Here is a 26,994-nt window from a genome sequence, read left to right as displayed (position 1 = left end):
CGCTAGAGTGGCTCTGGTTGCGGCAGAGCGAGCCCCGGAGGGGCAGAGCATCGCCCCCTGGTGGGCAGAGCGTCGCCCCCTGGTGGGCGTGCCGGGTGGATCCAGATCGGGCACATGCAGGAGTCTGTCTGACTGTCTATCCCGTTTCCAGCTTCAGAAAAATACAAAAAAAACCCAAAACAATGGATGCCATTAACTGTAACAAAAAGAAATTAAAAAAAAAAAAAAGTACATTCATAGATTCTGACTCTCATCCCTATTTTTGTTTCTATTTATCCCCTATAAGTAGCTATTTTTATTAGTTTGCATCTTAATGTTTCCTAGATTTTCTCTTCTTCAAAAGTGATTAACTATGTGTGTGTGTGTATGTGTTCAGTAAAATAAATGAAAACACAATGTCCTAGAGAAGGGGACACTAGGGGCTCCAAGGGGAGGGGACAGAGGAGCAGAGAGTGCGCCTGCAGGGCCAAGAAAGGACACCTGAGTCCAGAGGCTGAAGGACCTTGGATTCCTAGCTCCTCCTAGTCTTCTTAAGCCTGCCACCCATCACATTCAAAATACTGTGACGTCTGTGAATGATTTTTAGAAGACCAATAAACTTGGTCTTCGGTGAATTGGATTTCAGGTGAATTCCCTTTTAACATATGGGCTTTTGGCAAATTGGCCCTCAGTGAATTGATCTAGATCCTAAAATGTATGGACCTGTGGTTAGAAAGAAGAGGAGGAGGAAAAAGAGAGAACATTTTTGTGGATAGTTTTCCTATTACCGTATTTCCCCATGTATAAGACACAGCCTTTTTCGAAATACTTGGGGTCTAAAAACTGGGTGCGCCTTATACAGTGGTTGTAGATTTTTTTACTTGTGTTTCCCGCTTTTTCGCGCTTGTCTTTGTGCTCGTTATTTCACACTTGTCACTGGTATATTACAGTAGGTTACATTTTGCCATGTTATACCCAGGAATGGCTCAGGAAAGATTTTCATACAGTGCTAGATTCAAGTTAAAAAGTGATCCAGTTTGCAAAAATGAATGGAAATTGTGCTGTTGAATGTAAGCTTGGTCCTCCTCCAACTGAGAAATCAATCCAAAACTGGCCAAGAAACTCTACTGAAAACGCCATAGCAGAAGGCCATGAGAGGCAAGTCTGCAAAGTGGCCTGATTTAGAGAGGGAATTGAAGATGTGGATTGAAGAGCAAAGGGCAATTGGAATTCCTGTGTCCACAAAGATGGTTCAGCACGAGGCAAGAAGAATTGCTGATGAAAAAGAAGTTACTGATTACAAAGGGGGGGCACAATTGGTGCTTCAGGGTCATGAAATGGAATGGACTAAGCATGTGTACACGCACCAGACTTGCCCAAAAGATGACTGAAAGTTATGAGCAGAAGATCCTTAAATTTCATCATTTTGTCATTCAATGTCGGAAGACACATCAGTTTGAGTTGGGACAGACTGCAAAGGGGGACAAAGTCCCCCTTCAATTTGATGTCCCAAGTAACAGAACTGTTGATAAGAAGGGGGTGAAAACTGTAACTGTGAAGACAAGTGGACATGAAAAGAGCCATTATACAGTTGTTCTAGCTTGTTGTGCCGACAGAACCAAGCTGTCTCCTATGCTGATTTTCAAACACAAAACAATGCCAAAAGAAGACATTCCTTGAGGAATGATTGTCCACGTTCATGACAAGGGTTGGACCGATCAGGATGGGATGAAGATCTGGTTTGAGAAAGTTTGCAGAAGGAGACCAGGTGGGCTCTTATGCAAACCTGCCCTATTGGTGCTTAATCAGTTCAGGGCACACATAACAATAAACACAAAGAAGATTGCTGCAGAGCAAAAAACAAAACTTGCCGTCATACCTGGAGGCTTGACATCCCAGCTCCAACCACTTGATGTCAGCATTAACAAACCCTTCAAAGCTGCCATGAGAGATGAATGGAAGCAATGGATGAAGTCTTCTGGGGACAATTTGACACCAGCAGGAAGAGGGAAGAAACCAACTATAGGAGAAGTTTATACCTGGGTGAAAAGATCCTGGGATAATATCAAGACTGAGATTGTTGTCAAGTCATTTAAGAAGTGTGACATTTCAAATGCCATAGGTGGAACTGAGGAAAAGACAATATATGAAGACAATGATTCATCATCAGACACAGATGAGGGCAAGCTAGTGAATGGGAGTTTTGACAGTGATGAGGAGTTGTATGAATTTTATGATGACTAAAACATGAGTTCAACAACTTTAAGTAATACTTTTTTTTTTCAAATTTTGAACCCCAAAATTAAGGTGCATCTTATACATGGGGACATCTTATATATGGGGAAATATGGTAGGTATAGTATTTCCTACTTTTTTTCTCCCCGGTGTTCACTGTCCTTCAGAATAGTATTATCTTTATCTCTCTCCTCTCTTAATTAGAATCTTCTCTCTGTGACATAATTCAGCTAGTAGGATAAAAATATGTGGAACTAGAGCTGATACTCTGCCTGTATATACCAGTAAGTGTACTAGTTGTTAAAATGCTAAATTTTTTGCTGATGGTTGGAAAATAGCCACTTCTTCGGTCTCCTCATTGTACTCCTTCACCTCACCACTAGGGTCTGTGGATCTCCCGATGATCTGTCACCGCATGGGCCTCTAAGACACAGCTTCAACCAGTACTGGGTCATGTTTCTACTAAAGCTGGTGTTACATATTTGAATAATCACCTGCATGGAATTAATCCACAGAAATGTATGAGTTACAGTTCCTTACCTTTACCTATCCTAGATATATTTACATTTTTTAAAGAAATTATTTATTAACCCAAATGAAACTCAAATTGAAGTGAATGCAACTCAAAGGAAGAGCAAACATCTTGGCCCCACAAGGAAATGTACTTTCGCCCAGCCCAGTTGGCTGTCCCGTAAGTAAGCACCGCCTGGGAGTCTAACACCAGGGCTCTGCCTCAGATGTGGTCCATAGTCTCAAGCCTCTTCATTTCTCTATGCCTGAATGAGCATGACTTCTAATTAAGCATTCTTTTGGGTTTTTTGTTTGTTTGGTTGGTTTTTGTGGCAGAGGCAGAGAGAGTCAGAGAGAGAGAGACAGATAGGGACAGACAGACAGGAAGGGAGAGATGAGAAACATCAACTCTTCGTTGAGGCTCCTTAGTTGTTCATTGATTGATTTCTCATGTGGGTCTTGATTGGGGGGCTACAGCAGACCAAGTGGCCCCTTGCTCAAGCCAGGGACCTTGGGCTCAAGCTGGTGAGCCTTGCTCAAACCAGATGAGCCCGCGCTCAAGCTAGTGACCTCAGAGTCTCGAACTTGGGTCCTCCGCATCCCAGTCCAACACTCTATCCACTGCGCCACTGCCTGGTCAGGCCTTTTTAGTTTTTAGGTGTTTGATTTTCCTACATTGGTTTCCACTGAATGATAAAGTAGGTTGTCTTTACAGGGAAGGAGAGAAACATGGACTACGTTAGTCTTTATTGTCGTTTCCAAGTAATTAAATGTTGTTTCTGGATAAAACAGACTGAGTAGAGTATTCAAATAGCCTCCCTTGCTCTCTGATTTTCATTTTTGCTGCCATCATCTGAGGGATATTCCTTCCTTTTGCTATAGCTGTGGGAAAGTTGGGCCCTCCCCCAAACCGATTTGGGGATTTCCCTATCTTTTTTTGGCCTTACTGGGTAATCAGCATCATCATTTATTCAGCCATTGAGTTCCTAGATCACTAGCTGGCTTCTGAGGTCCTTTTCAAGTATATAATATTATAAAGTATCCCAAAAGAAACTCGGTGTGTAAGTGATTCATAGGTGAGTAAAAGAAAGGGCTCTAATTTAGCATGGGTAACAAGTCCAGCTCCTGCTAAGAACCTCTCTTCTCTCTGCTTCATTTCTCTTCTTCAAATTTTCAAATCTCACTAGGCCAGCACTGCTTCCATTTTGCTACTTTAGACAGTAATCTTCTTTTCTTTTTCTTCCTTTCCTTTTCCTTTCTTTCTTTTTTTTCTTCCTCTTTCTTTCTTTCTTTCTTTCTTTCTTTCTTTCTTTCCTTCCTTCCTTCCTTCCTTCCTTCCTTCTTTCTTTTCTTTCTTCCTTTTCTTAATTTCTTTCTTTTTAGAGAAGCAGGCAGAGAGACAGGAACACCAGCTGCCCCTGTGTGTGCTGTGACTGGGAATCGAACTGGCAGCCTCCCCGCTCCAGGACACTCTTTCCATTTGGAACAGATTTCCAGATAGTTCCCAAATTCTGGCACCCCAGCAGTGTGTGCTTTCCCTTACCTATTGTTCCCATTTTGTGGGCTTTCAGTTCAGTACCTCCCAGTTTTCCTTCCCTTCAGAAGGCTCTAACTTCCCTACCCAAGCCCAGTCCTTCTGTCTGGGACCTGGCTCACTCTGCTGCCTTTTCTCTGTCATAACCACACTCACGCCCCGGGCTGCTGCCCCGCAGACCTTCTAGAACATCCCTCACCCGAAGCAAATGCGCATTTCAAACACCCATATTGGCATTAAAAATATAGGGGATGGTTGCTGGTTTGCTGCAAAAAATTATATGTAGTTGGAAAGGAGAGCTCCTGAGGACAACTATGGAATTTTAAAATACGCCCTCAAAACTCATAAACAGACTTTGCATTTTTATTAAATGCCAACACTGTATAAAATGTTTGTTTTATTGCAAAAAGTACAAGTGAGAAAATGTCTCATCTATATATAGAATAACCTTGTTTTTCACATAGTGTCCAGTTGAAAAAGTAGTATCTGCAAAAAGAAAGTTGACCACAGGAGCTGTGGCACTCAGGAAGTCTAAATTTTTCTTACCCAAAACCTCTTGTTTCTGAATTTGCTAAAGCACTGGTTTCTTGAAGCTAACGTACCTTAAGGTAAATATTTATTTAATATAGGTTTTAGAATTCAAACCACTCTGTAAACATTATGTAATTAATCTGCTTAATAGTCTAATGATAAGGACAAGAGGGTAGCCTCATTGTTATGGAGACATACACATATCTCTGTCATAGTTATAGCACATGGTGCTATTATTAGGTGTTTGTCTTGCTTACCTTGATGACTTCAATTCACTCAATAATAATAATTGACACATACTGAGTGGGTTATTCTATGCAGTTACTGTGCTAAGCCTTTAATACTTGTGATCTTATTTAACATTCACAGCTCTTAGATACTGTTATCATGAATTTAAAGCTCAGAAAGGTTAAGTAAGCTGCCCACAGCCAGTAAATGTCTGAAATTTTTTTTTTCACTCTATTACCATTACCACTGTTACCTACACAGGATCAGCATAGCGAGGCCTGTGTAGAACCCTGATCAATGTAGCATTTTTCTCAGTAAGAGCAGAGGAGATTGGAGCAGTCCTGGAAGGGACAGGCCAGAGCCAGGGGCATGTAGGCAGCTAAGGGGCAGATGAACTGAAGTTGTAACAATGATCAGTTTTGTCTACAACCGGAGGATCCACAGCAGAGGACTTCACAGTTAGTTTGGTAATCAGAGCCAAGAGGTTGTGGTGGTGGGAGAGGAGCTGGCTTACAAGGAAAGGGAGGAGTCCATTTGGGACCCTTGAGTTTGAGGAGCCTCTGACCCACTCAGCTGATGTCCAGGAGGCATTTGGAGATCAGGCCTAGAGATTTAGGGAGAGGTTGTGGCACTTAGGCTCTGAATAACTTACCCCTCTGAGTCCTATTCTAGTGATCTGTACCTTATATTTTATATTAATTTGATATTATATTATTTATATTATATTATATTTTGCTGTAAATTCTAATTGTCCTTGTTAAAAGACAGTCATTCCCATAGACACTTGCTGCACAGCTCTTGCTATCATCTTTAAAAATAAGTAATAACATTTTCATTTTTACCCTGTTTTATTCTGCTTGTTTTCTTTTCTTTATGCCCACAGAGAAAAACTTATTGTGCCGAAGAGTGGATCACTGTCAAAATGTTATATAACTACATGGAAATGAACATTTTGCAAAATTCTGAAAAATTCAGTCATTTTTTAGGAGAATTTAAATTATTATTTTTTTCAATTTGACTATTAAAATCCTATTTTTGTCACTCTGTATCCTCTGCCTTGTTTACAAGTGGTAGTGAGGGCTTCTTAGTTCCTGTCTCAGTCATCAATCGCTGACCATCGAGAGCACCAGCCATAGTTTCTTTACAAGGACAGTAATGATAAGTTAGGACATTTGTCAGTGATTTGTTACTTTAATATCTCTTCTAAAGGCAAGGATGTAGTTATAAAAGACAAAAGACTTTTTAGCTTAATCTTGCTATTAAGTAACAAAGCTTTCCTAGGCTGTAAAAATATTTTGTACTTCTGTATTCCTGCTAATCTTGACTACTGAGAAGTGCTGGTAACAATAATACAGCAGTAATTTTTTGGATGTAGACCTGCCAGAACAGTATGGGTGCTGAATATTTAACTATCAGTGTGGCTGTTGTAATGTGAGGATCCTGGTCTATTTTGATGAGACTGATAAAGCTTGCTCCTGCAGGGAGTCATGCTATTGATAAATCTAATGTTTTTCAAAAACGTGTTTATTTTAAGAGTCAGGGTGTAGAGGAATGGTAAAGAAGGCATCCTTGAGGTCTAAGACCGTGAAGGAAGTGGTGTCGCGGGGAATGTGTGAAAGTAATATGTATGGATTAGGGACCACTGGATGGAGGGGGACAACCGCCTCGTTAATTAGGCGTAAGTCTTGTACAAGGTGGTAGGTCCCTGAGGATTTTCGAACAGGAAGAATAGGGGTAGTACAAGGGGAGTCCATGGGGTTGAGTAAGCCTTGATTTAAGAGGCGGATAATTATGGGCTTAAGGCCCTGTCAGTGATTTGCCACAATGGGGAATTGCAGCCTAGATGGGAATCGGGAGGGATTCTTTAAGCAGATGTGTACTGGTGGGTGGTGGGTCGCTACCACTGCGGTCTAGGTGTCCCAAATTTGGGGGTTGAGAACATCTGGTGGAATGGGGGTGTGATCGGGTTAGGGTGATCTGTAGTAGTGGGAGAGCCTTCAGCCAGGAGTGGTAGGATTAAGTGGGAAGTTGTTGTCAGCTGGATAGTGGCTCCGAGACTTTGTAGAATGTCCCGACCTAGGAGGGGTACAGGGCATGAGGGCATAACTAAGAAGGAGTGCAAAAAGGGGATTCCGTCCAAACTGCATGTCAGGAGTGGCGTGCGAAGAGGAGAAGAAAGGGTCCCATCCACTCCTATAACTGAGACCCATGAGGGAACTAGAGGTCCAGAGTGTGATGGCAAAACAGAGAAGGTAGCTCCCGTGTCCACAAGAAATGAGATGGACTTACCTGCTACCTGCAGCATTACCCTGGGTTTGGTGAGGATGATGGGGTCTCCGAGTTGGGGCTGCGTCAGTCGTCCATGAGACCGAGAAGTTTGAGTGATGGGCCCGCCTGGCTGGCTTGGCCTCCCATTTGGGTGGCTTGTCCTCTGCGTGGAGGTGCTGAGGAAGAGCCTGTTACCCGAAGGGGGCAATCACTCCGCCAGTGACCGGGCTGCTTGCAGTCAGGGCAGGGTTTAGTGGGCGGCCTTGGGCAGGGGCACTGCCAGGCCCAGTGACCCTGTTTGCCGTATTTAAAGCAGGCTCCTGGTGGGGTTCCTCTTTGTGGCTTGGACTTGGATCGGGCACTTCCTGTGCCTTGCCCCTGTTGATCTGCTGGCCTCAGGGCTGCCGCAGGAGCCTGGGTTTGGAGCGTTACCTTCTGCTGCATGTGGGCCTGGCGAGCAGCCTCAGCCTTTTCCTCCGACCATTAAAAACTTTACATGCCATGTTCATCAGGTCTTGGATAGGAGTTTGGGGGCCCTCTTCTGCCTTTTTAAGTTTCTTCCGAATGTCCAGGGCCGATTGGGAAATAAAATGAGTAGCTAATACAGAGGCCCCGGCATTGGAGGCAGGGTCTAGATGAGTATGGAGGACCATAGTGTCAGTGAGGCGATAGAAGAGTAGGAGCTTAAACGCTTTTCGATTGCAGACAGATCAGAGAGGGGAAAAGGAACATGAACCCAAACAACTCCTTCTGCTCCGGGCACCTCGCGGAGAGGGCAGAGAAGATCCCCTCTTGTGGCTCAGAGTGAGATCTGGTGTGAGCACTGACAGGAGGAGAGAGAGAGACTGGTATCTGCAGGCAAATGAGAAACAGGATCAGCGAAGGGAGAGGAGGACCCTGAAAGGATGGAGGGGGTCGTGCAGGAGGGGAGAGAGTTCCTCAGGGGGGTCAGCGAGGGAGGAAAGATCAGGAGCAGAGGATTTAGCTGAGGTTTCTCTGGCTAAAAGGACCTGTGCCACAGAGCAGACGGCACAGAGATTAGGATGGGAGCGCATATACCAGAAGACTGAATGTAAGGGATTCCAACCATTTCCCAGTTCTCTGGCAATAGTTCTTTAAATTGGTGAGGGTGTTAAAGTCAAAAGTCCCTTTAGAAGGCCACCTGGTCTGGTTATCCAGTGGGTACCGTGGCCAGGCCACAGTGGAGAAGATCAGTTTCTTCTTCTTTAGGAAGGGATCAATGTTTGAGAGATTCCAGATAAGGCACCCCAGGGGTGTTTTTTAGTCAGGTTTAGATTCCTGTGCCCCTGTGGCCACCCTCAGCCTTGGGGTGATCAGAGATGAGAATTGGCATCCTGTAACTCAATCTGTGGCCACAGGACAGTCAGGCAGAGTGGGAGTGTCTGGGACGTCTCCACAGGCACACACTCACTCGGAAAGGGTAGGAGGTCCCTGACACAGCTGTGATTACAGACAGGGAGTCTCGGAGTCGGAAAGAACTGAGGGGAGGCTGGAGGCAGGGGACTTACCACACCATGTGCCTAAGTGGGTGGGAGGTCGGAGGTCCCTAGTCTTCCTCAGAAGGGAAGGGGAGAGGAGCGGCCCTGTGGACTCAAGCTCCTCCAGGGTTTCAGCACCAAATGTAAGGTATTTTCCTCCGAAGAAGAAATAAAGACGTAGCCACCAAGTGTGGACAAGCAAAAGCTTTCTTTAGAGCGCATCCTGGGTGAGGTTCACTGGTCCACAAGACAGGGGCCAGGGAAGTCACGCAGCTTCTCCCACCCGAGGGTAATTTATAGCGCTGGTAGGGTGGTGTGGGGTGATAGGTCGTGGCGAAATTTCATTGGCTGACAGACAGTTTCAAAATGCTCCTGGGCCGTTTCTTTTGGCAGTCATGGACGTGGGTGGTTCCCCATGTGTCCTTCCACCATTGCCAACCAACCTCAGAGTATCTGTGTCTATTAATCTTGTTAAAGCTCACATCCTGCTTTCATTAACCAGACGTGTCTCAAATGGAATCTGCTGGAGGAGCTGTTGGTGATACGTTTCTGTTTCAAATCATCAAGGATGGTGTGTTTTGTTTAGCTGACCTAAGTGACATTCCATTTTGAGGCCTGCTGGCACAATACTATCTCCTGGGATTCCCTAGCCACTATAATCTATGCACTTTCCTCTACTCACCCCTCAGTGTTTCTAAGTACTCCCATGTCATTTGCCCTCTTCTGAGAAGCTGTTCAGAGCCCAGTTACAGTGACAGACAAATGTGCTGAGTGAGCACATTTCATGCTTGCACAGAAGTTAGTCCTGTTCTGTTATTACTGAGTCTTTAAAAATTATTATTTGAGATCAGCTGGAGGGGTGCTCATTAAGTATTTAAGAGAATTTATGCATTTGTTTCTTCTTAAATAGAGTTAGTTCACCACCCATGTGTGTACATTCACATATGAGCCCTCAATCTCTCTTTACCTCTAGAAAATTAAGGGAGGAAAATGGAGCTACTCAAACCACAGTTGCATCTTCAGGTATTTTATTCTAATCCATGGCTTTTAATCTCTGTTAAGTCCTGAATTCCTTTGAGACTATGGTGAGTGTCAAGAACTGCTCTCCGAAAGTGTGCATACAGTACAGGCAACATTTTATATTTAATTTCAGGGGTTTCTCAGGCTCACTGAAGTGCATCCAAGGTCTTGTGAGTCTCTAGTCAAGAACTTGTATTCAGTAAACTGTAATTCTTCTCTGTTCCCATCTCACACATATAATTCTCCTTAGGCTGTATCAAAGAGATCTTCTCACCTGATTTTCTATCAGTCATGGCTGCTAGGTGTCAAAGAAACCTCATCAGCCAACTTCCTGCCTGATTGCTCAGAGACTACAGTCAGAAAACATAACTGATGATATAGATCAGCTTTCTAATTGATTACCTCAGAAGAAGTTTTTATTGCTGTTATGCCTCAAATTCGGCAGCCCCGTGGCCATGGCCTAACTTGTAACTTTCACCACCTTGTAACCACATTCATCATTGTCCAATTTAACCATCATCATATTAGCTAAAGTCTTTGCTACTGATTAATCTTGCCCTCTCCTTTTTCTAAAATTATACCCTAAGTGTATTCTTTGGTTCCTGAAATGATATGAAATTATTCCCTTTCCACTACCCACTCATTTTCTGGATTTTCCATGCTTAAGTCTCAATTTATTATTACCCAAGCAGCTGTACCTTAAAAATAGCACCTATATAGATTACTCCCAGGCGCGTAAGTAAACCTGCATAATAGCAGAGCTATACATCAATTTCTGATTACTGTCAATCACTGCTAACCTTTACTTTCAACGTGCTTCTGGCACATAATGAGAATTTCTCAACTGCTAATTTTGAAAATGAGTCATTGCTTAAATAGTAAAAGTTCTTTTAAAAATAGCTTAATTTAAAAGATCAAGTCTAAAAGCTGATATTGTAAGGCCCTGAGAATTTTTTGAAAGATTTCTTATGTTTTTTATTTGTGTTATTGGAGGATGGGGTTGCTTTTTTTAAAATAAATCTGAAACAGTTTTGTATTTTGGTGGGGAAATGGAGAAATTAAAATGTTTAAAGAAATGTTATTTAAAATGTAAATAGGACTAAAGATTCCATTTTTAATATTTTTTAAGTGAGAGAAAGAGAAGAAGGAAGGGAAAGAGATGAAAGGCATCAACTCGTAGTTGCAGCACTTTAGTTGTTCATTGATTGCTTCTCATACATGCCTTGACTCCTGGGGGCTCAAGCCAGCGACCCTGGGCTTAAGCCAGTGACCATAAGATCATGTCAGTGATCCCACGTTCAAGCTGGCGAACCCACACTCAAGTTGGTGACCCCACACTCAAGCTGGATGAGCCCATACTCAAGCCAATGACCTTAGGGTTTCGAACCTGGGACCTCAGCATCCCATGTCACTGCTCTATCCACTCTGCCACCACTAGTCAGGCAAGATTCCATTTTTATTTAAACATCATTAAGTGCAAGTAACAATGGCATGTTATTTTATATTTTGTGGGTTTTTTTGTTTTACATTTATATATAACTGTTTATTTACTCTTTAAAAATGTCTTTAAAATTATATATAGGAAGAGCCACTTGAAGAGAGGGTATTAAGACAGTAAATTGAAAACAAGCATATTAAGTGAAAGACTCCTTAACTGATGGTGAAATTCTTAGCATCAGGTCCCAGGTCACTGTTAGCCAGCACTGTATCTTCCAGGCAGTAGATTGGAGGACCCTTTTCTGGAGAAACTGACTGGACTAAGAAGAAACAATGGAGACTGAAAGGGATACCCAGACAGTCACTGATGACTCTTCAGTGGAGGTCCCACATGGAACTCCACTAGTGGCACTTTAGTGTCTTCCTCTTAAATATGAATAGACAGCAATGGTCACTGGGCATGGAAGAAAGCCAAACCCAGAAACCAAAACAAGCATGCAAGCCAAGAAAGGGATATAAAAGAACCAGAGACAGTGTAATGAGCTGAAGAAAACTTAAAAACAAAACAAAACACCACAACCACCATTAATATTCACAGAGAAATAATTGCATCCATGAAACAAGAACAAGGAAAGGGAAAAAAATCAGAGAACAAGAGAGAGCTCTTAGAAACTGGACCTATATATTAGAAAATAATGATTCAACAGGGTGGAAAGGGAGATAATGTGGCAATCACACAGAAAGTAGAACAAATAGAGGTGGGAAAATGTGAGAAAACGTGAAGAAAACCAAATGATCATTTCAGAAGCTTTTTGCCTAATAGGAATTAAAAAAGAGAAGATATGTAATAGAGGAAAAAAAAACAATATAAGAGATTTTTCTAGAACTGAAGGATGTGAGTTGTTCTGATTGATAGTGCCCACTGAGCACCTAGTTTAAAGAATGGAAAACCAAAATACACAGACACTAAAGCCACTACTCGCCTGACCAGGTGATAGTGTAGGGGACAGAGTGCCAGCCTGGGATGCTGAGGACCCAGGTACAAAACCCCAAGTTGGCCAGCTTAAGCACAGGCTCACCAGCTTGAGCGTGGGGTCACTGGTTTGAGTATGGAATCAGAGAGGTACCACATGGTCCCTGACTTCAGCCCAAAAGTCACTGGCTTGAAGCCCAAGGCTGCTGGCTTGAGCATGGGATCATAGATGTGACCCCATGGTCACTGGCTGAAACCCCCCAATCCCCCAGCAAAGCACATCTGAGAAAGCAATCAGTGAAAAACTAAGGTGCCACAACTATGAGTTGATGCTTCTCATCTCTCTCCCTTCCTGTCCCTATCTCTCTCTCTCTTTTCTCTCTCTCACTAACAAAAAATAAATAGATAGATACATAAATAAACAAATAAAGCCATTACTCTCCTGACTTTTCCTACCTTTTTTACTGTTCCTTTTCTGTTTTCTTCCCAGTATCTCTTCCTCATTCCAACCTTAATATTCCTCTTCTTCCTTTCCTTGGCTTTCACCTTTTCTTACCTTTTCCTCCCGCCATGTATCATAACATCCAGTCCAATGACTTTAACCACCTCTCTCAGTGTCAGTGATTCCCAGATGGGTAAATCCAGTTGGCTCTTTCTCTTGAACTCCATACCTGTTTCCTGAAACTTACCCCCTCCCTACAGCACACACCTTACCCTCCAGCACACACCAGTCCTCACACATGTCAAAAAGTGAATTTCTTTTCATCTCATTTCTTTGTGACTTATCAGCCCATTTATCTTTCTGTATTCCCTATTACAGTAACAGAAAATGTCCCTACAATGTTATAAATCATAAATTTAGGAAGTGGGGCTCACACTGGCCCCTTCCTCATCCCTCTCATTTAATCAATATGTCCTATCAGATCTTCTTGGTGATAAGTCCCCTCTGTCCTGTGTTCCCAGGCAATCCTTCTAGTGCTTAATTCTTTCTTTCTTTTCTTTTTTTGTATTTTTCTGAAGTTGGAAACGGGGAGGTAGTTAGACAGACTCCCGCATGCTCCTGACCAGGATCCACCTGGCACGCTCACCAGGGGGCAATGCTCTGCCCATCTGGGGGGTCGATCTATTGCAACCAGAGCCATTCTAGCACCTGAGGCAGAGGCCACAGAGCCATCCTCAGTGCCCGGACCAACTTTGCTCCAATGGAGCCTTGGCTGCGGGAGGGGAAGAAAGAGACAGAGAGGAAGAAGGAGAGGGGGAGGGGTGGAGAAGCAGATGGGCGCTTCTCCTGTGTGCCCTGGCCGGGAATCGAACCCGGGACTCCTGCACGCCAGGCCAACGCTCTACCACTGAGCCAACTGGCCAGAGCCCTAGTGCTTCATTCTTATATAGGAAGGGACAACCAAGGTCATTGGACATTTGAGGAAAAAAATCTGTAGCACATAAAAGGGGAACAAAAATAAACTAGTGCAAAAATTGATCCTACAAATATCTTTAAAAACTCACTTAAGATGACATTGCAAATACAAATAAAATCAGAATATTATGAAAAAGGAACAGAGAATGAGAAGGAAGTTTCAGAAATTAAAAATATGACTGCCAAAATAAAATAATTCTATGGGAGGGTTGAAAGATAAAAGAGGAAAACTCTGAGACTTTAAATGATAAAAATACCATAGAAAGAAAATATGAGGCTAAAATACATAAAAGTCTAGGTCCTACATTATGATAACAGGAATTCCAGAAAAAAAAAAGAGAAAAGAAAGAGGAAGAAATTGTCAGAAACCAATAGAAATGTTCAAGAGCTAAATATAAAACTATTCAAAATTAAGGTATCCTGGCTGCTGAGCAGAAGGCGTATAGATATAGAGGATACAGATATGGATATGTAAGTATAGATCATTGTGAAAATGTTAGAAAAAGAAGGTCCTGAAAGTCTCTAAAACAAAGAAAAATCTTCAATCTATGAAGTAACATCCTCATCCTCATCGAATGTCGGAAGTAAAGCAATGTCTTTAAAGATTTAAGTATTGTGTGCCCAACAAAACCACTGACTTGGGTTAGTGCAAAACTGGGTCATTTCCAGACATGCAAAGATTTAGGAAGTTGACCACCATTTTAAAATCATCATTAATTTAACTAGAAATTTTTGATAGAATTTGTTTGTGTTTGCTGATCATTTGCTAATATTTTTAAAATCCTACAAGCCCTATCTGTAGTCCTATTATACGAAATAGAACATTTTCTTTAAATTACTTTATTACAATTTTTTTAATTTATTGATTTGAGAGAGAGAGAGAGAGAGAGAGAGAGAGAGAAGGTGGGGCAGGAACTCATAGTAGTTTCTTCTCTATGTGCCTTGACCAGGCAAGGCCTAGGTTTGGAACCGGCGACCTCAGCATTCCAGGCCAATGCTTTATCCACTGCACCACCACATGTCAGGCATTAAATTTCTTCTATCTTTGTTTTTTAATTACTTTTTTAAACCCCAAACTCTATTAAGTCTGCTAATTTCTCTGCTCTTCTTTCACCCTTTTCTTAGAATTTACCTTGTACATTGTTTTAAAAATCTTGTCTCATCTTTTAATTGATTTTTTTTTTTTTGTATTTTTCTTAAGTTGGAAATGGGGACGCAGTCAGACAGACTCCCGCATGCGCCCGACCGGGATCCACCCTGCACGCCCACCCAGGGGCGATGCTCTGCTGCAATCAGAGCCATTCTAGCGCCTGAGGCAGAGGCCACAGAGCCATCCTCAGTGCCCAGGCAAACTTTGCTCCAATGGAGCCTTGGTTTCGGGAGGGGAAGAGAGAGACAGAGAGGAAGGAGAGGGGGAGGGGTGGAGAAGCAGATGGGCGCTTCTCCTGTGGGCTCTGGCAGGGAATCGAACCCGGGACTCCTGCACGCCAGGCCAACACTCTACCACTGAGCCAACCGGCCAGGGCCTTGTCTCATCTTTTAATTATTTCATTCTTTATATTTTTATCTAAATTCTGTAGCTTCCACAACTAATTATTGATAGATAACTTTTTTATAGTATGCGAGAGTGTATAATAACCCTATAAAATAAGAGTAGTACGTTATTGGGGGAGGGGCTTTTTTTCTCTAATATGTGTTTTAATTTTACTAACTTTGGGAACAGACTAAATCTTTCTTCCCCCTTCCTTCCATTTTCTGGGGTGGAGATTAAAAATTTATAAATATATATAATCATAAAATTTGTCATTTTCACCATTTTTAAGTATAGAATTCAGTGGTAATGCCACTTACTATTACACTAGCAATGTTGTGCAACCATCACTACTATTTCCTAATTTTTTTATTACCCACAGAGATTTTAACCAGTTAGCAATAACTCCCCACTTCCCTTTATACACTACTCACAAAAATTAGGGGATCAGGGAACATGCAGATACTCCAGTACTTTCAACCTTGTGTATAGTGCATTTTCACCAATGAAATAAAAGTTCATTTTGCATCTCATTTGCATAATTGAACAACTTTCTTTGACTTGTCGTTTGCTTTTCTGATGTTCTTATTTAATAAAAAAAATCAAATGCTTTTTTTTATTGCTTTATATTCATTTTGAAATACCCCCTAATTTTTAAAAAAAAAAATTTATTTACTCATTTTAGAGAGGCAAAGGGGAGAGAGCAACAGAGAGAGAGAGAGAGAAGGGGGGAGGAGCAGGAAGCATCAACTCCCATATGTACCTTGACCAGGCAAGCAGGCAAGCCTGGGGTTTCGAACCAGTGACCTCAGCATTTCCAGGTCAACGCTCTATCCACTGCACCACCACAGGTCAGGCTCCCCTAATCTTTGTGAGCAGTATATTTTATGCAGTACTACTAAGAATTACAGATTAGATTTAAAAATATGTCTTTATATCATAGTATATAATATTTTGCTGTTATTATCTGTAGAATCTGTCCTTGTTGTTTATTGCTATGTAACAAATTACCCCCAAACTTAATTTCTTCAAACAATAACAGTCATATGTTATTTCTGTTGGTTTTTGTGGGTGAGGAATTCAACCAGGGTATAATGGAGATTATGAATCTCTGCTCCATGATGACTGTGGCCTTTGCTAGAAGATTCCAGGACTGGGATCTGGAAACATCTGAAGGCTCCTTCACTTACGTGTCTGGCAATTGATTCTGGCTGTAACCTGGGGGCCTTTCTGGTGATGTCAACTTGAACATTCACATGTGGTTTCTCTGTGTGGCCTGGGCTTTCCCACATAATGGTGGGAGGCCTCCTAGGCAGGCATCCCAAGACAGAGAGAGAGAGAGTGTGTGTGTCGACCCACATGGAGGCCATGCTACCTTCAGTGACCTGGCATCAGAAGTCACACAGCATCCCTTGTCACTGCGTTCTGTTGACTGAGACAGTTACAGAGATCCGCCCAGGCTCAAGTGATAGGAGCACAGACCCCCACCTCTAATTGTATGTGAGTCACTGTCACATAGTGAGAAGAGCATGTGAAATGGGATAAAAATTGGTGTGACTGTCTTTGGAAATACAGACTGCCACAGTGTGTGTGTGCGTGCGTACGTGTGTGTGTGTGTGTGTGTGTGTGTGTTTTCTCACCATAGTACCTGACTCAGTCCTTAATAGGCTTCTCTAAAATTAATTCCTTTAATTTACTTTAACTGCTAGCTAATCAGTTGTGAAGACAGGTATCCTACTTTCTCTAATTAGGAGGTTGAGATTTACATATTGAAAAGAAAATAAAAAATCATGAGATAATGATGTAGCTGTTCTTAGAAAAGAAAAACATTTCTTGAAAATAAGATAATTATTCAAATGTGTCTGTTAAAGTAGCTGTTCTAATTTAATGCTATTTTAAAAGTTCTTCCTGGTGAAGAAAAACATTTTAATATGAAAAACATATTGTTTATGAACATTGTGTTTATAGTTTGGGTGTGAAAACATTTTTCTAGGTTTTTGAGCTGATATATTAATTTTTTAAAATATATTTTTATTAAATTTTGTATTGATTTTAGAGAGAGAAGAAGGAGAGAGAGAGAGAGAGAAACACGATCTGTTGTTCCACTTATCTATGCATTCATTGGTTGATTCTTGTATGTGTGGCCTAACCAGGGATCAAACCTGCAAATTTTGTGTACTAGGGCAGCACTCTAACCACCTGAGCTACCCAGCCAGAGCGACCTGAGATATTTAAACATACAGTTACCTTCTTTCCCTGATATATATCTGGAACAGACATTTTATGAGTACATTTTAATTACATACTTTCTGTAGCCAATTTACCTAACCTCACTAAAGCTCTAATATCCTCATTTAAAATGTGGGAAGAATAATAGTACCTGCCTCATGGAGCAGGATGAGGATTAAATGAGTCACTTGTAAAGTGACTGGCACACTGTAAGTGCTAAAAAAGTTAGACACAGGAAGTATATGAGTGTGTTAATGGTATTCTGCATCTATGTAAACATGAAGAGTCATAGCAAAATAAAATTCATTTCCAACAGGTATTCAAAAGATAAAAGATATGGTTAATGAAAGCAGTTTGTTAAGCTGTTTTATTTAGGAAGAACATGTTAGATTTCTTGTTAATTTAATAGCTGTTCGTTTTTCCTAGTTTGAAAAAGAAAAACAACATGATATTCGATCATTCTTTTTACCAAAACCTAAAAGAAGTCAGCTGGTGACTTCCTGTGATGAATCAGAGATGTTCCATGAGAAAAACACCATAGTGCCAACAGACCCTGGACGAATACCTACAAGAGATATCACTGATTATGAAAACAATTTTGAACCTGAAGCTAAAAGATTGAAGTCAGTCACCACCGATGACCACTGCTGTCCTCCATTAGAGGAGCCATCCGGGCCCAAGCGAACCACAGCCCCAGCCCAGGCGGCCAGCCCACCCCTTCCTGGGAGGGACTGGCAATGTGGTTTCTGCACCTACATCAATAACTCACAGTTACCTTACTGTGAAATGTGTAGGAATCCTCAAGGCAGTACTGGTGAGTACATGGGGCTGGCAAGGGTGTCTTCGGATAACCTATGGTTTTAAACATGACTGGCAGTATCAGAGGTTAGTGTGAGTTGGTACTGACTTTATCTTTTAAGCTAGAGTAACAGCTTCACATGGTGAAGTGAATTTATCCCCTTTTGGAATGTGAAAAGCTCCAAGTTCTGTCAAGAATATATATCCCTCAGCGTCTATGACGTGGCATTAATTTGGCACAAATGGACTTTTCTGATTAATGCCAGCAGGATGCAAATTCAGTGGGCAGAAATAGAAGCTCTGTTGCTATGGCAGCAAATATGCCTGATATTCATAGACTTACTATTTTCTTTACTCTGTAGATAACACTTGTTTTTAAAGAATTATAGATAATTTTTGTTCAAATAGTAAAATAAGCAACATAGCTTCTTTGCCTAGAAAATATACACTGTGCCATGTTACCAGCAAGACCTTCATAAACCTCCTCTGTGAATCTTTTAAGAACCAATTTGATATCTTTTTTATGAACTTATTCTTTTTCAAAACATACTACTATTTTAAAAGTAGAAATCATAAACATACCTCAGATTATGTTTTTATAGCGTAGGATGCCATTTTCTGATGTCTTGTTTTTGAAATGATCATTAATTAATATCTGTGGTTGTCTTAAGAAAAAGATCATTAGTATTCCTTTTGTTTCCAGTTCTCCAATTTAGAGGTCCTTCTTATGGTAACTCAAAATGCCAAGTCATCAATTTTGGGAACTGGAAGAAATCATTTTATTTTATTGATTGTAATTATTGTTCACATCTACTTTTCCATCATATGTGAATTCTTCAGAGGATTAACATTAACAAAGACTCAGCTAAGATATAAACTCTGAAACTGCAGTTCCTTCTTGCCTGCCTTGCTTCCCTCTTACTTCTGACTTGAAAGAAAATGTAATCAGTAGCTGATTCTTTCCTCTTTCAATTCTGGGTGTTCCTACCAAAACTGACAAGTTTGCTATGTGGGTGGTCATATTTGTAATGTGGACACATGTTGTCTGTGAACTAAACTCGAATCACAAGCTTATTCCATATAGTCCCTCTCACAATTTGCATTATCATTCAGTTTCCAATTGCTGCAGACAGTAAACATAATCTTGTGACTATGAAATAATGTCAGTTCAGATTAAGCATATACATTGAGCAATTTAGCAACAAAAGTTACAGTTTAATAGGGTTTTATAATTCTGATTTTTTTTGTTTGTGTTGGTACCAAGAGCAACAATGAAAGTTTCTAGATCCATGATTTAATAAGCAAATTCTCAAGCAAGCTAAACAAAACAAAACATCTTTTGTGAACATGGAACTAACTGTCTGGTTAAAGAGAAATATGTATTCTAAGTAACAGTGATATTACTGTATATAAAAGTTATTATTAGATTGATATTACTGTAATTTGGCATAGTGATTTCCAATCTTGATTTGGATATATCCCAGAAGTATTGAAATGCAGAATTAAGTTTCTTCCATCTAAAATTTTAAGTCCTTTCCTGCCATGTAACACTTTGAGTAAACAGTGGAATCTAAAAGATTAAAGGAGCAATATTAGGATATTAGAGTCCTATGAAGTTTGCTAATGCAAGTTCTATTACAGTAGATAAAATTTGGTATGCTATACTAATGAACACTAATATTTGTCAATAGGTAATACTTCTCTTGTGCTCTGTTCTTAAAATCTATAATTTATACTTGACATCCTGCAGTTCATATGCCCAGATTTCTCTCTCACTTAAACTCAGCCTGGATATATCCAGTGGTTTATGTAACATCTGCACCTGGATGTATAATCGGTACCTCAAGCCTCACATGTCCAAAGTGGAATTCTTGATTCACCACCAACACCCAAATCTTCTCTTCCTCTATCTTCCCTACCTTGTGCTAAAAATCTAGGCAGCATTCTTGATCCCTTTCTCTCCTCCTATACTTGATCCATCAAGTTCTGCTAGTGTAACCTCTAAAATATATCTTGATTCTAGCCACTGTACCTTCATTGCTACCATCCCACTGGAGGCAACCATCTTCTCTTTTCCAGACCTAGTGTCCTCTCTACTATTCTCCTGTGGGGCTCTTCTCTATACAGCAGCCAGAGTGATCCTTTAAAAACTTAGATCAGTGTATTATTCCTTCGCCTAAAATCCTCTGGCTCCTAGCTATTTTAGAGTCTAATCCAAGAATTCAGGCCCAGAGACCAGGCTGCCCAGAGCCATGCACATCTCTAGCTCAAATGGGACTGCTCCAAGAGCTCGCCCTGCTGCACCGCTTCCTTACAAAACCCTGCTGCAGTCTCTTTATCTGAGAAGACCCTGGTTACTTATTTGTTTACCTGTTTATTGTCTATCTCTGCCACTTAGAGTGGAAACTCCAGGAAGCAGGGATTTCATCTGTCCTGTCCCTTGCTTCCTCTCCAGTCCCTAGAGTAGTATTTGGTATTCAGTAACTTCTAATTAATGTTTTCAGAGTGAGAAAACATTGTTGACTTTGGTATTTTTTTTTTTTTTGTAAGAACTAAGTTGACTTTTTTAACTTTCCTTTTTAAACTGGATTTAGAGTAAATAGCTTAATCTAAATTTATGTGTAAACTATTTGTTTGATTTTTATAATTCTACAAATAGAGAGCCTCAACTATACCCAAAATCAAAGCAAAAATGAGAAGGATGATTCTCAGAAAGACACATCCAAAAATGTCGGGACTAATTCTGACTGTGAAGAACAAGTCCTTACACCATCCGAGCCCAAAGCACTGGCTGAGAGCAAGGAGGAAATGCCAGAAATTGAGAACAAAGATGGATCCACACCCCAGCCTGGTGCTGGTAAGTCTTGCTCTCATTTCCGGTGTCCAAATAATAACCATGTACTTAGACACATAATACTGGTCATAGGTCTGCGGTTACTGCATGCTTCTGGGTTCACTGTGTTCTCATTAAACACCAGGTGTCTGGAAGAGCAGAGCTGTTGGCATTCAGACATCCTACAGAGAGCAGAACCTGTCACAGCTGCACGTACTGTCCCAGGCCTGTCACCCAGCCTCCTCCAAGCCTGGCCCATTCCAGCAAGGGAGTGGTTTTGATATTTGGGAGGTTCTTTTGGGCCAAGTAGTAAGATTGACAGATTATTAATAGCCACTTAGTAGATAATTAATTCTTTACACATGAATTTCTTTTAAGTATTTTAAATTTAGGGTTTGAGGGTGTTAATTGTTTTAAGAAAATGTTTTTAAGGAACATAATTTCAAGAATATATGAATCAAGTAATCACTTTGTTGAGTATATAAATGTTGAATAACTGTTGCACACCTGAGACTAATATAAAAAAAATTTTTTAAAGAGTGTATGAATCATGACTGCATTTGGAGCCAACCATGTAATGTTTCAAATTTATTTACTTTTTGGTTGATTCCATTTATTATTTATAGCTGTGAAGGTTGGCAAATACCAGCCTCTCTGTCATACATCACATCTTTATGGGCCAGTTGGCAAGAGATTGTGAGTACTTTTGAGTTATTTCTTTGTTATTCAGTTAGTGACCATAGTTACTCACTGATTGATGTTCTCATTATAACAACCAAAATTCTTGGGATGGACTGTTGCAGTTTTTCTTCTAACTTGGTCACTTGAAAACGCAGATGGAATTTGGAGTTGTATATATAGCTTTAAAATAAAATATGTAATATTAAAGATTTTTCTAGCTCAGGGCATCCTCCTTTTCTCTTTTCTCTGCCATCCTTTCCTCTCATTCCTCCAGGTCTTCCCAGAGGATATCCTGGAATAGGTCGTGTTTAGGTTTGTTCACTTTAACGGCCTTGGTGTAGACAGCTTAGGCTCAGGTGGGGCATACCTTTATGTCCCTGGTTCCCTTGTTGCCACTACAACACTATGTTAAAATGTTTTTCTACCAACATATACTCTTTTAGAATTTGAATAGTTTACTACGCTGGAACTGGGGTTCTGGAAATGTGACTGTATCTTCAAAAGACATCATCTGTAGTCTCAAACTGTTAATTAGACTTCATGGAAATAGTGAAAAGAGAAATGTAGCCTCTGGGAGAGCTGCTAGCTACCAAGAGTATCAACTGGTTTGGAATTTTTCCTGAAATGCTTTTTTTTTTTTTTTTTTTTTTTTTCTTTTCTGAAGCTGGAAACGGGAGAGACAGTCAGACAGACTCCCGCATGCGCCCGACCGGGATCCACCCGGCACGCCCACCAGGGGGCGACGCTCTGCCCACCAGGGGGCGATGCTCTGCCCCTCCGGGGCTCGCTCTGTCGCGACCAGAGCCACAATAGCGCCTGGGGCAGAGGCCGAGGAGCCATCCCCAGCGCCCGGGCCATCTTCGCTCCAATGCGGGAGCCTCAGCTGCGGGAGGGGAAGAGAGAGACAGAGAGGAAGGAGGGGGGGAGGGGTGGAGAAGCAGATGGGCGCTTCTCCTGTGTGCCCTGGCCGGGAATCAAACCCAGGACTTCTGCACACCAGGCCGACGCTCTACCACTGAGCCAACCGGCCAGGGCCTGAAATGCTTTTTATCAAAGAATAACATAGCTCTTTAAAGACATAGTGATGACGATATGCACTTATTTTATGTACATTAAAAGAAAAAGAAAAACCTCTGCCAATTAAATATGACACAATATCTTAATGATAGCCCAGACCAAGTCATGCTACCCTCTGTTTGGACATTTTTAAATTTTGTTCTGAGGACTTTGGCTGTTTCTCCTGCCCTCAGTTGCTTTCTTTGGCACGTAATAGGCAACACTTTGTGCATCTCAGTATCCAAATGTAAGTCAGCTTCCTCTATCCACAGGTATCTCCTTTTCTTAAGTCCCATGAGGCACTTGGTTATTGATTTGCAATGTAAAAAATATTGATTATTTCTCCAATGATACATATTTGCTTCTTTATCTAAGGTGCTCTGTATCTAAGATGGGTTTTTTCTTTTTTTGGTATACATGATAACTTTTTTTTTTAATTTTATTTATTCATTTTTTAGAGAGGAGAGAGAGAGAGGGAGAGAGAAACAGAGAGAGAGAAGGGGGAAGGAGCTGGAAGCATCAACTCCCATATGTGCCTTGACCAGGCAAGCCCAGGGTTTCCTCAGCATTTCCAGGTCGACGCTTTATCCACTGCGCCACCACTGGTCAGGCTACATGATAACTTTTTATTTCAATACCAAATCATACAGAAACTTTATTTTTTGAGAGAGAAGAGAGAGAGAGAGAGAGAAAGGAAGGGAGTTAAGGGGAGGAGAGAGATGAGAAGCATCAACTTGTACTTCCGGCACCTTAGTTGTTCATTAATTGCTTCTCATACGTGCCTTGACTGGAGGGGTCAAGCCAGCGACCCTGGGCTCTAAGCCAGCGATCTTTGGGCTTAAACCAGTGACCTTGGGATCATGTCGATGATCCAATGCTCAAGCCAGTGACCTTGTGCTTGAGCTGGTGAATCCAGGCTGGCAACCTCAGAGTTTTAAAACGGAGCCCTCAGCATCCCAGGCCAATACTCAATTCACTGCGCCACTGTCAGGCAAGGAACATTTTGAAGACATTTTAAAGATAATTCAACTCAACATATGTAGTAACAACAATGCACATACCTCAAATATAGTATGGAAATAAAGAGTGTTCTGGTATGACTGGGCTCGTGCACAGCCAGACAAAGACAGCTCCTTCTCCACTGCCGCCTGGCCAGCAGTGAGCATAGAAAGCCACAGCTGTGGGCTGTAAGACATGCCCGTTTCAGAGATCTTAACCTGTGGGGGGAAATGGAAATTTTTGAATTTGTTAAATGCAGGAATAACCTCCAAACCAAATTTGTGAAGTGACCAATGCCTTAATTAGAAAAATAGAAAGATGATGACATTGCCAAGTAGTATGATAAACAAATCATACACTTCTCTATTTGGGAAAATACTTTAAAAGGTCACTGAGGAACTGTGGCAGAGTTGAAGAGCACAAGTTAATGTGCCTCAGTTTCCTTCTTTGTGTAATGCATTATTTATTTCTGAGAGGTGTTAACAGACATGCTTAGACCAGTGCCTGAAACATTGCAAGTACTTGGTAAGTGTTAAGTGTAATTATTATCTGGATCAGTATTGATAACCCTATTTTTCCTGCAGAATATATCAGCCAGTGAAACTGAGAAAGGAATAAATAAAAAGAGACTATGAGAAAGAAGCTTGTCTGCGTGTTTCCTTTTGTAAACGTGAAGCACGAAGCCGAAGGAAACCAGGCACTCAGGTGGCCTTGGCATAGCTGCATTGCGGCTGATAATCAAAATGGGGCTTATTCCGTCTCAACATAAGTCAGCTCCAGCAGAAGTCTACATTTTAGACTCCTTAATTCTTGGTGGCAGGAAATCCTCCCTTATACCTGACTTACAGCTTTTCAACTCATTCTAAATCTGTTTCTTTGTTCTCAGGTCAGTAGCAGAAGTGCACAGCAGCTAGTGCCCATGTGAGCCAGGGCACTCTGAGATGGTCTGCCATGAGTTTTATCTCACGCCTGGATACGTGTTCTTTGCCACATATGTTGACACATTTGATAAAGCTTTCATCATTCTAACCCAGAATGTTAAAATAAGCTATTTGGATAGAGGGTAGATAAACCTTCAGGTTCTCTTTCCTCTTCTTTACTAGAACAGTTGAAGGGTTCGGACACCCTGCCAGTGTATGGCACTTTGATGTTTCGTGCCAGTAAGAATACCGACCGGATTCATCTCTATTCCAAGGTAATCGTCCTGCAGAGTCTGTCGCTTGAATCGTACAAAAGGCTTACTTTTTTCATGTTTCTGCGAGATATTTAGTTTTGCTAACCAAGAGATTGGCATCTAGTTCCTTTTCTCCTTAAAGCTAATCATCAAATTCCGATGTTAAATCGAAACGGCAAACAGCGTAGTATAGTTAAGAGCACAGATGTCAGTGTCAGAGCCCCTCAGCTCAAGCCTCTTACAAACTGTAGAAACTTGGATACCTTACTTAATTGCTCTGTGCCTCAGCTTCCTCAACTGTAAATGTGGGTAGGAGTTGTTGCAAGGATAAAACGAGCTAATTCCTGTAAAGCCCTCAACACAGTGCCTAGCCATAGTGAACGCCCTCGAAACGTTAGTTCTGCAGCAACCATTTGCAGCAGTAGCTGCAGTAGCATCTTTATGGAAGCTTCTGCCTGCCTATCATGTTCATTAAACTCTATGAAGATTTAAAAAGAACATCGCTCCGGTTCCTGCCATAGCCTGGGTTCACGGAGCTCAAACTTTTTAGTCTCAGGACGTCTTTGCACTCCTAAAATTTATTGAGGACTCCAAAGAGCTTTTGTTTCTGTGTGTTATATCTATTGATATTTACTATATCTAAATTAAAATGGAAACACTTAAAAATATTCATTTATTGTTTTACTTAAGAGTAGACACGACTTATAGCAATATATATAGCAATATACATATTTATAGCAATACCATATTTCCATGAAAAATAATTGTATTTTCCAAAACAAAAATAATATTTAATGAATATTTATATTTTTAGCATTTTCTCTAAAGTCTTACTAGAAGGCAGTGGGGTTCCCATATATGTCTGTACTTGGAAAACTTCACTGTATAGTCATGACAGAATGGGAACGAAGAAAGCAAATAATGTTTTACTATTATTACAGAAACTTTTGACTTTGTGGATATTGTGAGGATTCAGGGGCCATGTGAGAATCTTTGGCCTAGGTAAACTGGTATGAATATTTGAGGAAAAACTTGTTGAAATACGAATACCTTTGTTTGGACTACAGCTTCAAATTTGTAAGCTTTAGTAAAATAATATTTGTAACCTTTTTTTTTTTTTTTGAAAGTGAGAAGCAGGGAGGCAGTCAGACAGACTCTCGCATGCGCCTGCCCAGGATCCACCTGGCATGCCCACCAGGGGGCGATGTTGTGCCCATCTGGGGCGTTGCTCCACTGCAGCTGGAGCCATTCTAGCTCCTGAGGTGGAGGCCATGGAGCCATCCTCAGTGCCCGGGCCAACTTTGCTTCAATGGACTTGGCTGCGGGAGGGGAAAAGAGAGATAGAGAGAAAGGAGAGGGGGAGGGGTGGAAAAGCAGATGGGCGCTTCTCCTGTGTGCCCTGGCGGGGAATCGAACTCAGGACTTCCACACGCCAGGCCGATGCTCTACCACTTAGCCAACCAGCTGGGGAAATATTTGTAGCTTTTTAAACTCATGGGGCAATCTATTGAAAGAATGCCTTTTAAAATTTTTTTTATTTTTCAATTACAGTTGACATACAATATTATATTAGTTTTAGGTGTACAACATAGTGATGAGATGTTTATATAATTTATGAAGTGTTCACTTCAGTAAGTCTAGTACCCATCTGATACCATACACAGTTATTACAATATTATAATGCCCTTTTTAAGGTTAACTTATATTGGAGCTGCTCAAACTCAGTTACATGTTATCTACACTAAATATAGATATAGCTAGATGATGTACCACATAATAATTTTCAGTTCTAACTGAAGATGAGAAGAGATTGATAGAAGGTTAGAAGGTTGCGAGGATCGTGAATACAAAATCCCCAGGCAGATCCCATTATAGGTACACAGCCTCTATCATGGGACCACAGCCATGACAGGGACACCAAGAAGCTAGGCAGTCAACAATGCTCTTGCTAAAGGCTTGGGCCCCAGGCCACCGTGTGTGGAACGTCTGGACTTGGGAGGAGCACCGACTCCTCTGCTCTGAGAGGCAGATCTAAGCCCCTTAGCCGCTGTCTCCCCATGGG

At 41.3% G+C, this 26,994-nt stretch overlaps 1 protein-coding gene across 1 annotated transcript in view; it reads left to right on the top strand.

Annotated features, from left to right (window-relative positions):
- The window catches only part of ZRANB3 (zinc finger RANBP2-type containing 3), a 227,014-nt gene that overhangs the window by 180,666 nt on the left and 19,354 nt on the right, over nucleotides 1-26,994 (top strand). The window contains exons 13-15 of the mRNA XM_066346300.1: nucleotides 17,818-18,205; nucleotides 20,849-21,046; nucleotides 24,862-24,953. Of these exons, the coding sequence (XP_066202397.1) occupies nucleotides 17,818-18,205; nucleotides 20,849-21,046; nucleotides 24,862-24,953 (678 nt within the window). The remainder of the gene's footprint in view (nucleotides 1-17,817; nucleotides 18,206-20,848; nucleotides 21,047-24,861; nucleotides 24,954-26,994) is intronic.

This window comes from Saccopteryx leptura, chromosome 7 (assembly GCF_036850995.1).
Source record: "Saccopteryx leptura isolate mSacLep1 chromosome 7, mSacLep1_pri_phased_curated, whole genome shotgun sequence".
Lineage (NCBI taxonomy): Eukaryota > Metazoa > Chordata > Mammalia > Chiroptera > Emballonuridae > Saccopteryx > Saccopteryx leptura.
This window is presented reverse-complemented; position numbering and strand designations above follow the sequence as displayed.